Raw genomic sequence first — 20,405 nt, 5'->3', positions numbered from 1 at the left:
TTAATGCCTCTTCCTACTGCAGCAACATGCCAGAGACACCAATAGAGACAATGAAAGGGGGACAAAGTTTGAATCTAATGCCTGCCTTTCCACTGAGCCCTTGTCTGGCACTGGGTCTTTTTGCTTCCATCTCACAAATCCAGTTCCACTGGCTCAAACAGAGCTTCCTGCTCTGAGTTTGGCCACCACTGGTCTGATGCAGGAGATGAAATGGTCTTTACTCAAGGCCACTCAACCTGTATATCCAATTCTGCTTCTGCTTTTTGTACAGAGAGGTGGGGAGGGGAGTTTCAAGGCAGGATAATTTTCAGGAAATGCAGGCTTTTTTCACCACCAGGTCTGTATGACTTGGTTGAACAGAGTTTTGCTCAGTGCTTGTGAGCGAGAGATGATAAAATAGAGCTAAAAGGGCTAAAAGAGTATCCCAGTACCCTGGTAGCTGACAGAAGGCTTGTGCGTCCCAGTCTCTGTACCTTCTTATACTCCAACTTTCCACTGCCCTAAGTCTCAGTAACTCCCAGAATGAAGGGATGCTGATCTTCAAGAGCAGGTTGGAAGGCAGGCAGCCACGGAGCATTCTCAACATTGGGCTGGCAGAGCAGGTTGTGATTATGACAAGCCAAAAGGGAATTGAGGCCAAGGCTCAGTTCCGAAGCTTGGATCCCTGATAGCCTCCTATGGTGCAGCATTATTGTAGTCCTGGTTAAATTATGTTGGATTATTTCTGCTCTGTGCCTGCTTCCAGAGGCAGAAGCTGGTAAATCATGTGGTTTCTGATAAGCTCTCACTCTGCCTGCATCTGCTGTACTAATCTAATAAGCAGTGATTAGGATTCCAGATGGAACTGGCTTTGAAGGCTTCCGGAATTGTCTATTAGTGACTAAGACCCACCGTGCACTGGAGGAACTTCAGAAATATTAGACCTGCTCTTTATTTTTCTCCTTCCCTGTGTGAATTTCACCTCCAGGAGCAACTTTGTTCAACCTGCTCTCACTGCTCTGTTTTCTCAGAGAACTGCCAGGTTATTAGAGCAGTGACCTCCTTTTGCTCTGGAGGAGATACTGTGCTTTAAACCACCTGGCTCTCCTCCTTTTGCGCTCAATTATTCCTCTTCTTTCATATCTTCCCACCCTAGCAAAGTCCAGGTGCTGTACGGAGGGACAGATTTGTTTGACTATGAAGTGAGGAGGACTTTCAACAATGACATGTTGCTGGCCTTCATCAGCAGTAGCTGCATAGCTGTCTTGGTCTACATCCTCACCTCCTGCTCAGGTAGGCTGGAGTCACGGCTACCCTGCTCTAACACAAATCCAAATGTGCCGTGTCTCTCTCTGTCTGTGCAAGCCTGGAGAGAGACTCTGATGCCCTGGCACCAGTGTGGCTGTGCGGCACAGCAGCATGCAGAAGCCATGCAAGCCAGTCTGATTGTCCAGAGCAGAGATTTGTGGGGAGGGTGAGGGAAGACTCACAGGAGATCAGGAATAAGATGCAAATTCCCATCTTGCTAACACTGGCATAAATCTGATGTAATTTTTTGCATGAGCCTCATGGGAAAGAGTCTGCAAGCAGTAGTCCTGCAGCCCTGAACTGTTCTCTGTCACCAACACACTCATGGGAACCAGTATCCTAACAGAACGGGTGGGAGGTGTCTGTTCTCCTGAGGTTGGCCAGAGATACTATTTTTTCCATGTTTCTTTTCTGCTGTAGTGTTCCTGTCATTCTTTGGCATTGCCAGCATTGGGCTAAGCTGCCTGGTGGCTCTGTTCCTGTACCACGTCGTATTTGGGATCCAGTATCTGGGTATACTCAATGGTGTGGCTGCCTTTGTCATCGTGGGGATTGGTAAGCTCATCTTTACTCAAAGCCTACCTGTGCTGCCTTGCCCTGCCTTCTGTCTGCAGGAGAGAAGAAGGTGATGGTGGCAAATGCAGACTGAATTTTCAGGCCCTTTTCCATTACCTGTAAGTGTAATATTTGCAGATCAAATGTCAAGGGGGAAATCAGATTTTTAGCAGATGTCACTTCTGTGAGCAGAGTATCAATATCTCTGCTGTCTTTTTCCAGGGGTTGATGATGTCTTTGTTTTCATCAATACCTACCGCCAAGCCACCCACCTCAAGGACCTGCGACTGCGCATGATCCACACTATCCAGACAGCAGGGAAGGCCACCTTCTTCACCTCCCTGACCACAGCTGCAGCATATGCTGCCAACATCTTCTCTCAGGTACCCTGCACCTTTGGGATTTGGGGTTTCCATTTCTGCCAAATGGCCTAGTAGATCAGGAACCTGCCAACACCATCTGTCCTCTCCTTCAGCACAGTGGGCTGCCAGACCTGCTTCTTACAGGGCTGTCTCTTACCTGCTGTAAGGCAGTGGATTATCCAAGGAAATGCTTCTGTGCCACTGATCAAACAGCATCCAGTGGCCACCAGGCTCTGTCTCAGTGCTTTACCTACCGGGCTTGCTGATTATCATGTGAAAAATGAGGTTCACTCTTAGTAAAATTTTAAGGAAAGTTTAATAAAAGGGACAATTAGGAGACAATAGCAAAAAGGGTATTACGGCCGGGTGTTTCGGCAGAGCCAAAGGCACACCTCTGCATCCAAAAGATCGTCTTTAAAAGTACATCTCTTATTGCATATTCATTACAATCATGCATGATTCATAAATTCTTTGGAGTTTCTGTGTATCATCCCATCAGCCTTATCTTCCTTCTTGGCTCCATTCTGTCTCTGCTCCCTCCATAAATTTTTCTCTCTGGTTTCGGGTCTTCTTTCTCTGATAAGATACTCCAGGAATGTGAAGGCTTTCTCTGCCTATCTTTTCTAAATTGACTACATAAACAATAGAGATTCTATATCATGTATTGCAGAACCTAGGTAAAGTTTTTCTAACATTAAGGAACATGAAAAAACCAACATCACAATACATTCATAACAATTATGTAACATGCGAAAAGCCAACATCACAATACATTCATAACAATCATGACTGAGGTCAGCGTGTGCTATTCTCAGGTTCCACCAGATATTTCTTCCTTGCCTGCTGTCTCTCCAGCAATCCTGCCCCAGTTGATCCCAATCTCATGTTCTCTCTCTTCATGTAGATCCCAGCTGTGCATGACTTTGGACTCTTCATGTCACTGATTGTGTCCTGCTGCTGGGTAGCTGTGCTCTTCACCATGCCAGCTGCTCTTGGAATATGGACCCTTTATGTGTCCCCATTAGAGAGCTCCTGCCAAGCCAGGTGAGCCCTGGAGCCTGTGGGTGGGAAGTTGTGGAATTTGCAGTCAAGGAGGTATGCAAATTCCTTCCCTGTCATCTCAGTTTATCCTCATTCCCCTCAGGCAGCTTGGCTTTGGCTCTGACAGAAGGGAAATTTAAGTTCTACCATTCCAGATTGGAGCAAAATGGAAGGGTCAAGTCCCAGTCTCATTCTCTCTGGTGTATGCACAGGTGTCTTCCATGAGCCAGACTCTGCAATGTCAGTCAATCCTCTCGGTTGAATCCTATGGAGCATTGGACCATTTGTTTCCTCGGAGCACTTAATGCACAGCTAAATCTTCAAGCAGTGGAGACACAAGCCCTGCATCACAGACAGATCACCATTGCTCCCTCCTGTGAGCACAAGCAGGACATGGAGATTTGTGTTTGAAAGTCAGCACGTTTCCTCTTCCCCTTCTCCTTAGCACTGCAGACGACCTGGCCTGATTTTATTCATCAGCAGGGAGACGAACTGCTGAAACTCCCGTCACTCAGCACCCGGTGTCCATGGCTCAGCCCTGCTCTGTGTATCCAGCCCAGCCCTTGTCCTCTCACCACTTAGAAATGGAATTTGCTCATGGCAGTGCCTGTCGTCTTTCCAAGTAGTTGGAGCAGATTGTGGCTGTGCTCCTTGCCACTGAAGGAGCCCACTTCACAGGGTATGTGGCTTAAAACTCTTGCCTTTGTCTCCTTTCCTGCTTCGATCCAGCTGCAGTCAGAAGTGTACCAAAAAGAATGCCTTGCACCTAGCTGAAGATCTCTTCATTGCCTCAGAGGCCACCTCCAGAGCAGGCAGAGAGACCCTTCCCTACCTTGATGATGACATCCCACTCCTCAGCGTTGAGGATGAGCCTGGTATGTGTCTGCTGTGTGGTGCCTTTAGGGGGATCACACTGCCCTCTTCATCCTGCAGTTCTCCCTACCCCTGACACTGATCCTTGCCTCAGTTCCCTGAATTGTAAGTTGGAGATGGTGCCATCATGGGAGGTTGTAGGAGTCAGAATTCAGTATTTGTTGTAACTTTCCTTTGAGATCTTCAGTGGGTGTCAATGCATGCTTTCTGACTACTTTGCTGATTCTCTTGGGTCCACCATGGTCTGCTTTCTGTCTGGAATCACTGATTGTGACATGGATGTAGCCATGAAACATCTAATCCATAATGCCAGGACAGCTCACCTTGGAGTAAAGTTTTCCCCTCTTCCCTGTCATTTGGAGCACTGCATTTGGGAAGCAGGAGGAAGAACACTGTTGTTCTCCAGCATCAGCCCCCTACAGCAGCTCCTCCATCATGGTATGAAGAGGGCAGTGACTTGCCTGAGATCACATAAGCAATCTAGAAAAAAAGCCCAGAAATTCCCTATCTCTTGTTAGCAGGAGATAATCCTTCCAGCCCTGATCCCAAGAAAAAGGTGCTCACAGGGTCATGCTCTCTTGTACTTGGCTTTTAAAACTTGCTGGAATTTCTTCCTTTTAAAATCCCCAAGAGGAGTGGTCTGGGCAGTGAGTATCTTTCAGGCCTAGAAGCAAACTGGAACTGGAGGTAACTGAATCAATTCCATGGCATATGCAGAGCCCTTGCTGCAGGGAAGGCTCTGAGATGCCTTTGACAAGCAGGTAGAGATGCTCTGGCTTTGTGCTTCCTTCGTATGCCAGAGCCACATGCAGTGCTGATGTATGGAAATAATCCCTCCCTTCCCTGCAAACAGCAGGATGTTTTCCTCCAGGGTCCCTGGGATCAGGGAACTATAAAGAAGCAAAGCAGCTTGTTCCAGTCAGTGACCAAGTGTGGTTTGTAGGTTGGCTGTACAGTGTGCCGGGCATGCTTCATCCCACTACAGCAAGTGCCCACTTCTCACACACAGAGAAGGGGGCAGTTCCCTTTGGCATCCCTGATCTGGAGAGAAGAGAATCAGGGAGGAGCCAGGCTGCAGTCAGGAAGAAGTCAGCTGTGTATAATTAGCAGTAAGACATATTTAGTGGGACAGGGACAAATTCTGCTTGGCCCAAGAAGCATGCAGTGGACAGTGTTTGTGGGGTTTGGTAGAGGAAGGAATAGCCTGAAGTATAGATTTCGACTGAGCTATTGATTTACAAGTGTAGCTGTTGCATAGCAGTGACTTGACAAAGATGCTTCTTATAACATCCTGTGAGTCACTGCCTCTGCCGGGGTCTTACTCCATCTCTTTAGCTTGAGTGAGTTGTGCAGCACCTTGCAGAAGATTTGATAAAAGAGAGCAGAGAGCTCTAAGAGACACTCAAGACACTGAGACTGCTTTTGATTTCTCTCTATTCTAGTCTCCCTGGAAATAGGGGATGTCCCCTTGGTGTCTGTGATGCCAGAAAATCTGCAGCTCTCTGCAGAGAAGAGCAACCGGGATCACTTGATAACTCATCTGCAGGAGCTGCTGGAACACTGGGTGCTGTGGTCTGCAGTGAAGAGCAGATGGGTGATTGTGGGTAAGGAAGGAGGCGGGTATTGCATCTACATGGATTTTAGAGGGTTTGACATTTCAATCAGTCTTCAAGCCTTGATTATTAGTGACAAGAGGTGGGAAAAGGGACATGGTAAATGGTTTCTAACACAGTGGAAGAGTGCTCCCAGAATAGTCAGTCCCTAAGGGACTTTTCCCCTTCTTCTCACTCAGATCTAAAGTGGCAAATCCTGATAGAATTTTTTCCAGGCATGGGCTTATTACAAGAAAGCCCAGATGCCAGTGTGCTTTAGTGGCTGTTCTTTTTCCAGCTGAAAATACCATCTTTCTACCACATGCCTACTCTCTGAGTATGTTTGAAGTGTGAAATGCATGTAAGGTCCCACACTTACCCAGGTTTCTCCTTGCAGGGCTCTTTCTCCTTGTTTTGCTCCTGTCCATATTCTTTGCTAGCCACCTCCATCCAGCTAGCCGTGCTCCAGTCTTGTTCCGGCCAGACACAAACATCCAGGTGCTACTGGACCTGAAATACAACCTGAGTGCTGAAGGCATCTCTTGCATTACCTGCTCAGGTGAGAATGCTGGTCCCCAAACCATGGTGGGTGCAGCCCAGCCTGGCCTAAGCCCTGGACTGGAGGAGCTGAAATGTGAGGCAGACACCTACAATGTTCAAATATCTCATTGGACATTGGATGGACCCTGTGGAAAGGAGGCACACATTGGGAGCGGGATGGTTGAATTGCCTGTAGGAGTGGAGTATTTAGAAAAGTATTTCCTGCTTTAGCCATGAACTGTTTATTTCTTCTGTAGCAATCCCTTCATAGACTATGAAAATTGACTACTTTTACTCATAAGTGCTGGTCTCATGTCAGTGCCCAGCTGAGGGTCTGTGGCACTGTGTTGCCTGCTTAGGGTTTGGTGTTCAGCAGCAGTCTGTGGTGTGTACAGGGCTGGTAGGTCTTTTCTCATGCTGTTCACTCTTTCCTCCCTGACTAACCTCGTGGGACAGGTTTGTTTCAGGAAAAGCCCCACAGTTTGCAGAACAACATCCGAACTTCCATGGAAAAAAAGAAGAGGGGCTCAGGGTCACCTTGGGGAAGCAAAGGCAGCATGGGTGATACAGGGCAGCAAGGTGAGTGGGGCATGATGACTCCGACCACATTTGGGGCCAGGGCCCAAGGATCCACTGGGGTAGAAACTAAACCACATGCTCTCTGAATAGCTGATGGGGAATAATTCTCTTCAGAGCCTGCCCCACTGAGCCCTAGGCTGGTGCTGGATGTATGGAGCATCTTCAAAATCCCCCTTTTCTTAATACCTACTGCTCTCCAGGACATGGTCCTATAACCCAGGTGGCAGTACAGTCTAGTGTCATATCCCTCTGATCTGAGTACAGGGCTAGGAACTCCAAGCTTTCACATCCCACTCCTGTTCACAACCTTGTTGGCAAGTCATGAGGAGAGTAAATTCAGCCTGTTTGCAGGGGATTTTGAGGATAAAACAGTTATTGGGCCATATCCCAAGACAGCATGAATTAATAAGCCATCAGGAATTACTGCAGCTCAGGATGTATTTGTGATAGCCTTTGAAAGGTGTGCTGTGCTGCCAGAAGACAGAAGCTGTGCCTGCTGTCCCAGAGCAGACAGCAGACCAGAACCCTCCTTTGCTCTGTCCATGTCAGTAGGATTTACTGATTGAGAAGTACCACCAAACCTCATGCCCTCTGTTTTCTTCAGAGCTCCAGGGGACTGTGTATATCTCCAAGTCCAAGAGCAAGGGAAGACCAGCCATCTATAGATTCTCACTCAATGCCAGTGTCCCTGCACCCTGGCAGATGGTGTCACCGGGAGACGGGGAGGTGCCTTCATTCCAGGTAAGTCAGTCCAGGATGTTGGACCCCTCTAGCAAGAGTGCAGCACTCAGCAGGTGAGCACAAGAGCCTCCTCCTGTCTCTCCATGGGGTCCTATGTAGCCCTGGGTGACATTTTCAGGGCACTGTAGTAGGGTAGTTAACACAGAAGGCATTGTGCTCGGCATCATCCAGGATGATACCCTGGAGTGCCACAAGACTTCACCTGTTGCCATTGTGAGGTGACTGTCAGCGATGGGAGCAGAACTATGGGCGTCACTAGAGCAGATGTCCCTCACCCCAGGCAGAGCAGCCACCATTCAGCCTAGGCCACTGGTAATGGGGGTGCTAAGGGGCCCTTCACACATGGGGGAAGGGTGCCCTTCACACACATTGCTGGGAAGGGGCAGGCTGGGGGCTGGCTGGGGCTATGCCTGCAGTGCTCATTCTGTGTGGCTGTGCCAATGCTCAGGGAGGAGGGGAGAGTGTGATACTAATGTGCAACAGACTGCAACCCTGTGGAGTTAAGTGTCTGTTTTCATTAATCCATTGCTTAGGTGTATAGAGTGCCTTTCGGTAACTTCACCAGGAAGCTGACAGCTTGTGTGTCCACAGTAGGGCTGCTTAAGCAGATGAGCCCCAGGAAGTGGATGATGACCACCTTGTCCTGCGACACCAAGAAGGGCTGGAAGTTCGACTTCAGTTTCTACGTGGCCTCCAAGGAGCAGCAGCGAACACGGTAACCTTCCAAAACCCCCTCAGGACAAGGCAGCAGAAACAGCACAGCTGAGACGCTGATGGGAGATGCCTAATGGCCAGTGCTAGTCCTGCTCTCAATCAGTCACATCCATGGCCCTAGAATTTGCTTTGCTGCATATATGCCCCATCGCTGCAGTCACTTTGCAGGCCTGTAGCATCATTAACATGCCAAAGGCTTGAGAGACTGTGACTGGGGGCTTCTTTAGGTGGCAGAAAGACATTGCTGATCTGGTTCTTGCCCTTACCCACCTGAACTAAGGGACTGAATGGGTAGCACAGAATATGCAGTGGCTAGGGATACAGGTCTGCAGATGTTCACCTTTCCCTTCTGTCCCTGCAAATGTCTGTTTCCATGTAATACTTTGGACGCTTCATCTTCTCTACCTCTGGTCCCCCATAACAAACTTTCTTTGCTGCACAGGAAACTGTATTTTGCCCAGTCGCACAAGCCGCCTTACCACGGTCGAGTGTGTGTTGCACCTCCAGGCTGTCTGCTCAGCTCTAGCCCAGACGGACCCAACAAAGGCATCCTGTATGTTCCCAGTGAAAAAGGTAAGCTGATGAGGCCCTGTTCAAACATGCCAAGGTCCAGAGAATCAGACTTTTTTTGCCATCTAATGTAACCAACCTTTATTCTGTATTTGACAACAGCACCCAAAGCAAAGCTGTCGGCCACATCTGGATTTAATCCATGCATGAACACAGGCTGTGGGAAGCCAGCAGTGCGGCCGCTGGTAGACACCGGAGCCATGGTGTTTGTAGTGTTTGGAATCAGAGGCGTTAATCGCACAAGACGCCCAGACAACCACGTCATTGGAGACATGGTACACGTAGTCTGGCATGCTGGCCAGGCATGCTCGGGGCTGGCGAGTGAGGGACAGGCTCTCTGGATGGTGTTTAGTTAATATCCACAGCCGAAGGTGGTCCAGCAGTCTGGACAGATGGAAGGGCAGAGGTGGTAGCATTGTGATGAGCCAGTACAGTTCTGTTTTAGCAAATTGACAAAATAATGGAGATCAGGAAGTCCTTACTGAAAAAAACATGTCAGACTTTTCAGAAAATCCCTCTGAGTGCAATATATAACTTTCTAATTTTGAGTCTAAATCTGGCTTTCCCGAGGATTTTAGAAACAAACCCATCTTGAGCTCAGTACAAAACTCACTACAAATTCAAGACTGAGAGAACTGATATTTTTCTATAATATATATCTTGTTATGAAGTATTAACAAAAAATAAAAATTGGTTACTCTAGGGAAAGGTTACTAAACGTGACTTTTCTAGAAACAGTTTATCTCTCAGATCCGATACCTTGACACATGACAATCTTTCTCTAGAAAAAATTATGCTTAGCTTGGCTGATGCACTTCAGCGTTCTGCTGTTCTTCCTGCCTTGTGATTTGGGGGTACTGTGCAGAATCAGCCTTTGCCTGTTTGCTCTGAAGGGACAGTGAGAAATGCAGGCGGTGGAGCGGGCAGGAAGCTGCAGTGCCAGTTGCTGTGTGTATGTCTCACGTGTGGTGCTCTTGTCATTGTGTCTCCTTGTGAAAGGGCAGCGTTATCTACGATGACAGCTTTGACCTCTTCAAAGAGATTGGCAACCTGTGCCACCTCTGCAAAGCCATTGCCAGCAACTCTGAGCTGGTGAAGCCTGGAGGGGCTCAGTGCCTGCCCTCGGGTAGGTTAGACTAACTCCTCTGCAGCCCTACCTGTGCTTGCTTGGGCTGGGGTCCTCAACAGCAAACCAGAAAGGGTGACTGCTTCTTGCTGTCTCCTTTTCTTCCCAAGGCAGCTTGACCCTTCTAGAACATGTCATTGGTTGTGCTTTTTGGGACAGAAAGAAAGAAAAATGGTCTCTTTAATGCCAAAGACACTGGGTATATTCTTTGGGATTTAATCCAGAAGGATAAGAACAGAATTGTATTTGTTCTTCCCAGTCATGGATATTGCTTGAGATTCAATCTTTTGATTCAGTAGATATCTTCTTAGTAGCTCCTGAATAACGATGAAATCACACCTGATCTCATTGCAGTGAGGCTCCTCACTGTCTCTTTGGCTTTGCATACCTGACCAGTGACCGTCTCTCCCAACTTCAGAGGTCACAAAGTTGTGGAGCTGAACCTAGGAAGTGTATATTGGCTTCAGGCCAAAAGCCAGTTTCATGCCTGGAGCAAATCCCTGCCAGGCCAGGCAGACACCCCTTAGCACTTGCTCTCTGTGGTGCTTCCTGACAACTGGGGACAAACAGCAGTGGCAGTGTCCTGTCCTATGCTGATGGCACAGAGTGTCCTTTCAAGCTACAGCAGCTGAGAGCTGTGATGCCGAGACCTCAAAGACTTTGGCAAACCAGAATGGCAGGGGGAAGCAGCTGCTGACAAATGGGACCTGCTACTCTCTTGAGGCTCCCATTTTGGGTTGTTGGTTGAGGTTTTTTCATTCCCTTGCTCCAGTGTGCTTCCTTTCCCTGTTCTGCCCTCCATCCCTTGCTCTTTCTTTCTCTTCAGGTTACAGCATCTCCTCCTTTCTGCAGATGTTGCACCCCGAGTGCAAGAATATCCCTGAGCCAAACCTGCTGCCTGGACAGCTCTCTCATGGGGCAGTGGGGGTGAAGGATGGGAAGGTGCAGTGGATCTCCATGGCCTTCGAATCGGTGAGCATATGGCATCACCTAGTGACATTGCCATTCTGGTGACGGTTTCATCTTGTGACTTCTGGGTGTTTAGCTCTGCTCTTTCTGCACTGGCCACTTTCACTTGCAGCCATAATTTAGTGTTTATTAGCATTTGTTGCAGACAGATGCCTACACTCACAAGTTGGTAGAAGTGGCTGCTTACACCACAATTAGCTCAGGCAAAAAGCTGGTGGCAGATTTGCCCAAATGCCTCTGTCAGTTCTACCTGGCACTGCCCTTTGAGCTAGCTTGTTCTGCCCTTTCCCTTGCCATGCACACCCTGCCCAAAGAGCAGGATACAAGTGATGTGTTTGTCTTGTTACAGACAACCTACAAGGGGAAATCGTCCTTCCAGACATATGCTGACTATCTGAAATGGGAGACATTCCTGCAGCAGCAACTCCAACTCTTCCCAGAGGGCTCTGCTCTCCGGCATGGTTTCCAGACCTGTGAGCACTGGAAGCAGATTTTCATGGAGATAATAGGCAAGTGACTGCTGTGTTTCTCTCCGTGCTCTCTGATACATCTCCACAGCACACTCCATCCTGTATGGTGGGCATGGGTTATATCTGCAGTCCCTTGCCATTGCTGTGCAAATTCCTAAAGCCTGTTCCTGCCCTAAGCAATGTGTATTGTCAAAATTAGGCAAACCCCAAGGAAATAGGTAAGGGAAAGGACTCAGCCTTGCTGATGCTAGATTCAAGAAACCTATCACCTTCTTTCCACTGTCATCGTCCCTTCTCATCTTCCCCAGCGTGAGTCCCTGCCTGCCTTGTTGCCAGCAGGAACATGGTACCTTTCTCACCCCAGCTGTCACCTTCCAGGATTCAAATCAGCTGGCTGTTTTCTTCCAGGAGTGCAGAGTGCCCTGTATGGTCTTGTCCTCTCACTGGTCATCTGTGTGGCTGCCGTGGCAGTGTTCACCACACACATCCTCCTCCTGCTGCCAGTGCTGCTCAGCATCTTAGGTAAAAACACCAATTCCAATGTGTCAGGCTTTCACTTTTCCTGAAATTGGTGGATTGTGGCACTGCTGAGTCTCTGGTGATTTGAACTGAATTGCCCATCTTCTGTGTAAAACCCTTTTGGCTTTCCAGAAGCCCGTCCTGGAGAACAGACTAGCTAAGTGATCAGAAGAAACTCTCAACAAATGCACAGGAACCTCATTGGGAAAGTAGATTTGTGTGTCTAATTCCCAGTGTGTTTTATCTACACAATCCCTTCTATTTGTTTAAATAAGGGGTTTAGCTACACAAATGCCATCCCTACCTGTTATGTGTAATAATGTGATTAAAGTCCCACATGCTCTGAATAACAATTGCATTACTTTCCAAGAACCTGCGCCATGGCTGCTGTTTCCAAGCAGTGGGAGATGTTAAAAACTGAGTATTTTAGCAGTTTTTTAGTATTCGAAGCAAATTTTAAATAGTTTCCTCTCCCTGGCTGGTGATTTGGTGATATTGTGCTCTAAGTGTGTTGCTAAACTTCTCAGTTTAAAAATCAAATCTATCATTTTGAAACCACTTATTCTCCCACATATGACTCAAAAACTAACAGTACTCTTGACTTCTAAAAAGTGTGCTCAGCCTCTGTGTAACTTCAGCAAGCAAAACAACAGGCTCACTTCCTTGTGGTGCTTGTGTGCACACATGGACATTTGTCTGGGCTTGGATTCATATAGCAAGAGTTAGTCTAGATTGACATCAGTCTGTCAGTTTGCCTGATATTTAACTAGGTGTTCCACTGGCCCCAGCAGGTCTGATCACCTTATGGAATGGTCCCTGTGCAAAGGGAAGGCAAAGGAAGTGTTTTTCTCTGTGGCAGGGGGAGTGTGTACAGGACTCAGGCTGGCTGGCAGCGGGGTATGATCCCAAACTCCCCAGGGACTGACTTGTATCAGTAGGCTTGGACAGCAGTCCCAGAGTCCTTTACATTTGCCTGACAACACCTTCCTCACACAGGGGTTGTCTGCCTTGTGGTGACCATCATGTACTGGTCTGGCTGGGAAATGGGAGCTGTGGAAGCCATTTCCCTCTCCATCCTCGTTGGCTCCTCTGTTGATTACTGCGTGCACTTGGTGGAGGGCTACCTGCTGGCAGGGGAGAACCTGCCACTCCACCAGGCAGAGGTGAGCTCTGTTCTTCCTACAGCCTTGCATTCATTCCTCTTGTGCCCTCCCATGCCACTCAACTGTGATGCAGGATGCACGATAGGCAAGGGGGGATGTGTCCTGGCACCCTCAGAGCATCCCTGGGATATGGTAGTTGCTGCTTGTCCAGCTGACTGCTCAGACTGTGAGCTTGTGTACCTGAGTACAGTAAACTCAGATGGGGGTCCAACCCACATGGTTGTCCCTTTTCTTGCTGGCCACAGCTGTGCCAAAGCAACACCTTTTCATGTTCAAGTGAAGACAGTCTGTGCTGGAACAGCTCCATACTAATTGTGTAACCTCTGAAAATTGCTTTGCTGGACGTCCAGCTCATCTCTGGGCTTGTTAACATCTTTTGTCTCGTTGGGAAGATGGAGACCACAAAAGCCTGGGATCTCTGTTGCCAGGTGTAGTGTCTGCCTGCAGTGCCTGTGTTGTGTAGGCCCAGCAATCAGTCTGATATGGTGGAAAGGAGGCACAAAATCCAGCAGCCTTTGCCTCTGCTGGGTTTTAACCCTATGGCTCTTGGCTCAGTGTTCTCAGAGACTGCATGAACTGTTTGAGATGCACTCAGGCAGCCTCTTCGTCCTGGACAGGGATTCTGTGAGCTAAGCCACCCTCTCAAAGCCTAAAATATCAGTGTAGCTCCATGTGCCGGTTCTGCTAACACTGCTGTTCTTTCCACCAGGATCCCACAGTGTGCCGACAGTGGAGGACAATGGAAGCAGTCCGGCATGTGGGTGTGGCAATCGTCTCGAGTGCTGTTACCACCATGATCGCCACTGTCCCACTGTTCTTTTGCATCATTGCCCCCTTCGCTAAGTTTGGGAAGATTGTGGCCCTCAACACGGGAGTCTCCATCCTGTACACGTTAACTGTGAGCACAGCCCTGCTGAGCATCATGGGGCCTGGCACCTTCATCCGCAGCAGGACTTCCTGCCTCAAGGCTGTGCTGGGGGTGCTCCTGACTGGCCTGCTGGGTCTCTGCATCTGCCTTGCCCTGCTGAAGAGCGGATATAAGATCCCCCTCCCCAACGGGACAGCCCTGTAGACCCCAGGCCAAGAGCCACATGCTCTGTCCTCTTGCTCCCTTTCTTTTTTCTTTTCTTTTCTTTTTAAAGAATATTTTTTGTAAGAAAAAAAGAGGAAAAAAAGTCCCTTTTTTCCAGAAGTTTTTCAAATCCAGATGCACTTTATTTTCTAATGGGTTTTGCTCTAAACTTGTATTTATTTTGGGTAGTGATGGATGGATGATGGACGGTGAGGGCTGCCCAGGGAATACCTCAGCCCGTGAGTAGGAGGGGAGGAGGTTTCCTTCTCTCAATTTTCTTTCTGCTTTTCTTTGTTTCTTTTCTTGTTCTTTTAATTTATTTTTAACAAACAGGGCTTTCTGGAGTCACGAAGCTAAAAGGAGAGAATTTGAGAAGGCCATCTGATCCTTTCAAAAACCCTTCCCTCTGTCCTTCCTCTCCACTTGTCCAGGGTCAGCATTGCAATGATGACTCTTGAGGCGATACCCTACTCCCACACCAAGCCTGTGCTTCATTACTTTAGCCTTCAAGAACAGCAGTGAGCTGTTGGACAGGCCTGGAGAACAGTGTTGTCTGGATCCCTTTGGCAGGCCCTGTATCCAAGCCAGACCAGCAGTGAGCTTGCTGCATGGGAGCTCTTATGGGTGTCATTTTGAGATCCGAACTAGAGCTGTTGGGTGGCACCACCTGCAGTGACCTGCTTTCATCATTCAGGGAGGGCACTGGGACACATGGCTTTCCCCTTCTTTCCGGAGGGACAGTGCACCTTTTACTGGGATCTCATGTGTCTGTGAACAGCCATCAGGAAGCAGATGGTGCCCTCAGCAGCCTGCCCTCCTCTCCCTCATCTCAGTAGTGAGGTCAAGGCAGTTTCAATGCCCAGTCCCCCTGGTCACCTCACCAGTCACTGCCTCTGCTCTTCCTGGTGGAGAGAAAACAGAGAGCCCTGAGAGCCCTGCAGAGGTCTTTGGCCATAATGGTCAGCTCTTAGCCTGAGGACAAGGTAACCCCTGGGGCTAGGTAGAGCCCACACCTGGTGGTATACACAGGATCCTCTGTGGCAGCTCAGAGACACCCTCCTGTGTGGACACCTGAGTGCAGCAGAGCTGCAGCTGCTGTCTGCTCTGAGCAGATGGTTTATATTAAAGTAAAATGAAATCGCACTGGTGCCATTAACAAGTACATTTTAAGCACCACTGATTCTATTATATTTTTTAAATTGAAATAGCTAAGTGTGCATTGATACACAGCATATCTGATCCTTAGCAGAAGGGGAGGGTCAGGCCCCCTGGGAGATTCGTTAACCACTATTTACAATAGTGCCAATAGAGTAATGTGGCCAGGAAGCAGCCTGACTCCATTTCTTTGCAGATTCCATGTCCTGGTGGCTTTGTGTTATCTGTCTGGATCAACCTCTCTTTTTAAGATGAAAATTCCAGGAAGCCCAACCTAATTGCCAGCCAAGTTGTGGAGCCTGTGCTGCTGGGAGACTGAGCTGCTTCTACTTGGCTCAGTGCATCCGTGCTCTGATCCCTGCCAGTCTTACACCTTCACATTGTGTCATGCCTGTGAAACTGGATCAAATATTTGTTTCTAAAGTAGCTTCCCCAAGGTGTCCCCAAGGTTCCCCAAGCTGGAGAGAGGAGTTATTATTTTCAGGAGGGCTCCAGAGCAATCCTGCTGCAGGCAGTGAGGGTCGTGAGAACGCGAGTGGAGCAGACCTGGTTTCTCCTTGCTATTCCATGGTGCAGCTGAATTACCCCTTTCTGCAAAGTGTTAAATGTTTCTTGGCACCTACCTCTAATCTGCACTAGCTCCTTCATAATGAACCCTGTGCCCATGAATAAATGGTTCTGGAAAGGATTTTTGACTATCCTTAAGCTGTGCTGCTTTGATGGCTGCTGTGCGCAGTTCAGCACCATCCTTGATCTGTAAGCCATGCTGTTCCCCGTGTCTGTGCTCCAGACTTAACTCTTGGTGGTGCCCTGAGTAGTCCTAGGTGGCAGTGACTGGAGAGGGCAAGAGTGCTGATGATATACAGCCCCATGGGACCTGTGTGGCTATGCAGGTGCTGCAGGGGAGGGCAAGGTATCCCTAGTGCTGTGGCCAAGGATGCTCTGACTGGTGGCTTGATTTGAACTTAACAAACACTTCAAACCCCTTTTGGGTGATTAAAGCTGATGGATATTTCCAGGTCACCAGACAAGAGAATAAGGTGCTGAGGGCACCCTTAGAGGAAGGTCCTCCTATAAGTATGAAGAAACCTTTAAAGGCCTCTAAGAAAAGGCACAGGAGTGCTTTGAATCCTGCAAAGTTGAAAGCCTGTGTAAGCCCCTGGTATCCTATGTTTGTGCTCACTATAAAGAGGCTACATCAACCCCTCACCTCCAGTGTGATTCTGGACACGCCATGCTGGGAACACTCATTCAGCTGCTGAGGGGAGGCAAAGATTAATTTCAAAGTAGAGGGAAACCTTTTATGTCTCTTGGGTATGATCTGGCAGTGTCTGATCTGCAGACAAAAATAACAAGAGTTCTTGGCACCTGACAGGATCCATGCTGTTTTCTGGAGCAGGAAGGGAGAAGGACAAGCTGTCATTTTCCCCCCTCCTCTCCAGCCAGCCCAGGCTCCCTCATTGCAGAAGGACTAGCTGGCACTAGCAGGAGCAGGGCATCACCTTGCGTTTTGTTGCCCAAAGTCATACTGGGAATGCAGTGGCTGGAACGATTCAGAAGGAAGAGGAGCAACCAGGATAAGTGCAAATGATTCACAAAGGCATATTGAGGAAAAGGAAGTGATATTTTCCAGGAAGGAAAGTGACGTAAGGAGAGGAGGAGGAACTTACACCAGATGGAGCAGGATGGCAGAAGAGCTGGTAGAGGATCCTAGGTGATATTTTATGCTGCAAGGACTCACTGAATGTTGTAACTTGAGACCCTGATTAAACACAGTCATGATACTTGGCTTAAGATCTAACTAGACATTTTCCCCATCACCACTTCACCCTGCACAGCTCTGTGGTCAGGGTGGCTGCTGCTTTCTCCAAATGCAGTGGAAGGAAAGAGACTTAAAGGTGGGGCCCAGCCTTCTGCAAAACACTTACATCCTGATCTGCCCAAGCATCTGTGGAGACAACAAAAGGGTAGCAGATACATACATCCATGTCCATGTAGGCAGTGTCATCCTTGTGATTACAGAACACTCATAAAATTATAGAGGTAAGAAAAGGGATGGCTTTATCTGAGCAAGTGTGGAGGTCCTGCTGGGAATTGGTACTCGAAGGCAGATGCTCGTAGCAATAAAAAGCAAGGCCTCACCTGTCTGGTGCTGTTCCAGGAGCAGATGTTCACCTTAAACAATTCCTCCCATATCTCTGCCTATCTTCTTTCTCTGATGACTCCTCTGTTTCACAGGCCATCTCCTGGGCCCTGTTTTCTTGCTGAGCAAGGTTCAGCCTTCTCCGTGGTACATGTTCATGCCTAAGGTACTCACAGAGTCTGGACTGAAAGTGGCTGGAGAAGTCTCAAGGAGAATCTCTTTAGGCAGAGGAAGCCAGGGAGTTAAACAGCTTCACACAGAGCTTTCAGTTTTGATGTTTCTAAATGGAATGTATCAGATCAGTCTTACTTGGAAAAAAATGCTCCATTTTCCATTTCAAAATGATCTTGGTGCAATTAAAAAGCATACACGAACTTTCAGCTAGCACATGGCAATGGAATGTGCCTGTTAATTGCCCACTCCTTTATTTCTAGTAAATCCTGGTTTGAGGCTTAAGCTCTGAAAAGTTAGGTTAATACTTCAGGAGGGGGTCGTTCTGGAACTATGCAGTCTCCTACAAAACAGAGCGGGGCTTGTCCTGCCCAGAAGTTCTCTCCAGCGCAGGGCAGTAGCAGAAGGACACTGCTCCTTGGTGCTGAAGCTCTGAGATTCATGCACAGAGCTGGTGTGACTGCTCTTTGCCTTCAGTGGAGTTACTGAGTGAGTCCAGGGCTCCCCATGGCTGTGAACACTGAGAGAAAGACTCCTCACTCACAACAGCCCTGTCCACATCAGCTTTGGAGCAGGGAGGAACAGAGTTGATGTCCTGTGTAGAGATCAGCATCAGAGGAAGGAAAAGATCCATGACTCCTCACTCAGTTTGTTTCTTTATGTTGTGGTGCCTCTTGAGGTGCTGGATTTGGGCAACTGGGGCATCAGGTTTGGCCACTGACCTCAGCAATTGCCAAGGCTGCAGATTCTGAAAGGAATCATTGGCTGAGCTGGACTGTGTTTCTCAATTCTTGCCGGATCTGAAAATATGCCAGAGCAAAGGCAGCCTGAGAAATATCCCCAAGGAGAAGGACATGTAGACACTTGGAGAGCTACTGGGACCATTGATATAGTAGTCTGGAGGCAATGGTCTCCAGATACCCTGGTTTTGCCTCCACTGGAGCAAATTGGGATGTTGCTTTATGTCACAGTGTCTAAGTCTTTTAGCTGGTCCTGCACTGAATTTCTGTAGCAGAGCAGCCTGCCTTTCTGGAAGGTTATAAAAGGCTTTTTGTTTAACCCCATGACACATATAAATCCTCCCATACTGTCCACCAATGAAGCTGTGCAGACTGATTTGCAGCCAGGCAGGACAAACTCAGTCTCTTGGTTACTTCTTCCAAAATCATACCTCACCCCAGATACCATGTAAGCCATAGTTCACAGATATTTCAAAGGCTTTTGCTAACTACTCTGCCCTGGGTTAGTACCCGGGGTCCCAGAGCTAGACATCTTTCAGTGCCTATCTCCATCCTGAGGACAGAGGTTTTTGGCTTTTTCCTCTCTGCTCCTCCTTTGGGCAGTTGCTGAAGGGAGGTGGGGGGCAGTGACCAGGACCAGAGGCAGAGCAATGATCAGATAAACAGAAAGGTTTGGAGGCAGAAGCAGAACAAATGGGAGGGAGGATGGTCCAAAATACAAGGGAGAAGAGGTGTTAGCACCCCATGGACAGAGGGAGGGAGGGCATTGCCATTCTACCACGTTGTGTGCAGACCTTAAGAGTGTCAGTTCTCAGAGTGATGTAGCACAATTCCCGATGTATGTGTGTCACTTTTGTAAGTTGTCTCCTACCTTCACTATTTTCAGTGTTCCTTGATTTTTGGAGACTGTTGTAAATAAAAAGATTTTGACATTCGCATGTTTGGACCCTCACTCATCACCACATTACTGTTTGTGTACACATACTGACAGCCAGAGTAGCACTGACAGGATCTGTATTGTGTAAGGAATGCGGTGGGGATGAGGCCACAGAACCAGTTCCTAACATGCACAGGATTGTCTGCTACTACTACTGAAATTGGTCCTCTTGAAGCCAACTTATCACATCCAGAAGAGCCGGCAATCTGGAAAAGGCAGTGCAGGAAACCACACAGGTCTGCAAGAGGAGCTGTGCGAGAGCTGTGGACCACAGAGGAGGCACAGGTTGGCCTTCGCAGGACTGTGGGACCACCTGGCAGTGGTGAGTGCCCAGGGCTGCCAAATATGGGAATGAGGGCACAGAAATGGGGTAGGATAGCTGCAGGCATGGACAGAGATGGACAGGGTTTCCACAGCTCTTCAGAAAACAGCTGCTGGACTGAGGAAGGATTTGGGACAGGGGAAGGGGCTCAGAGGAGGGATTACACAGGGTGACAGCTGCTTGGTATTCATTTCAAGCTCGCAGAGGAGGGAAGGAATTGTGTTTTCATCTGGGGGAGCCTGTCCACACAGGCTGCTGGCTCAGCCTGTGCTAATGCTGACAGTCTATTACCACAGGCCTGGTTCCTACGGTATATCACTGTGTCCCGCAGCTATAGGGAGGAGGAGGAGGAGAAGATCCAGCAGGCAGGAATTGTGCAGCAAGATTGATTTTTTAAATTATTTTACAAACTCTTTTATAGACTTTTTTCTTCATAGTCTAATTGGACAAAGGACCAGCCACCCCTTGGGGGTGATTGGCCAAAATCCTAAAACATCCATTATCAAAATATTTTCTACTATACCATAAACAAGACTTTCCAAGGTTGCAGGTGGCTTGGTTGTTTACATTCCCTGCTACCTCTTCTGTGAGAGAGAAAAATCTCTCATGGACTTAGAAAAATAACAAGAAGATCCTCACTAACAGCATTTTTGTACCTACAACAGTCCACACTCCAAAACCTGCTGCCTACCATTAGGAGAGCCCCATCTCTCTTTCCAGATGAGGGAGTCTGGTGTGACGTTTTCATCACACACAGGAATTCC

General features: G+C 48.2%; 1 protein-coding gene across 1 annotated transcript in view; it reads left to right on the top strand.

The window, feature by feature from the left end:
• DISP3 (dispatched RND transporter family member 3) overlaps window positions 1-19,320 on the top strand; it is a 47,498-nt gene extending 28,178 nt beyond the window's left edge. The window contains exons 4-21 of the mRNA XM_032131687.1: window positions 1,136-1,272; window positions 1,708-1,842; window positions 2,065-2,225; window positions 3,109-3,248; window positions 3,975-4,120; window positions 5,561-5,722; window positions 6,108-6,269; window positions 6,707-6,829; window positions 7,434-7,570; window positions 8,104-8,285; window positions 8,727-8,857; window positions 8,957-9,129; window positions 9,854-9,980; window positions 10,807-10,952; window positions 11,299-11,458; window positions 11,828-11,941; window positions 12,935-13,101; window positions 13,811-19,320. Coding sequence (XP_031987578.1) covers window positions 1,136-1,272; window positions 1,708-1,842; window positions 2,065-2,225; window positions 3,109-3,248; window positions 3,975-4,120; window positions 5,561-5,722; window positions 6,108-6,269; window positions 6,707-6,829; window positions 7,434-7,570; window positions 8,104-8,285; window positions 8,727-8,857; window positions 8,957-9,129; window positions 9,854-9,980; window positions 10,807-10,952; window positions 11,299-11,458; window positions 11,828-11,941; window positions 12,935-13,101; window positions 13,811-14,173 — 2,866 coding nt within the window. The 3' untranslated portion in view covers window positions 14,174-19,320. The remainder of the gene's footprint in view (window positions 1-1,135; window positions 1,273-1,707; window positions 1,843-2,064; window positions 2,226-3,108; window positions 3,249-3,974; window positions 4,121-5,560; window positions 5,723-6,107; window positions 6,270-6,706; window positions 6,830-7,433; window positions 7,571-8,103; window positions 8,286-8,726; window positions 8,858-8,956; window positions 9,130-9,853; window positions 9,981-10,806; window positions 10,953-11,298; window positions 11,459-11,827; window positions 11,942-12,934; window positions 13,102-13,810) is intronic.
• The last annotated feature ends 1,085 nt before the right edge of the window (window positions 19,321-20,405 follow it).

Source organism: Corvus moneduloides, chromosome 22 (assembly GCF_009650955.1).
Source record: "Corvus moneduloides isolate bCorMon1 chromosome 22, bCorMon1.pri, whole genome shotgun sequence".
Taxonomy (NCBI): Eukaryota; Metazoa; Chordata; class Aves; order Passeriformes; family Corvidae; genus Corvus; species Corvus moneduloides.
The sequence above is the reverse complement of the archived record's forward strand: the minus strand, read 5'-3'. Positions and strand labels throughout refer to the sequence as shown.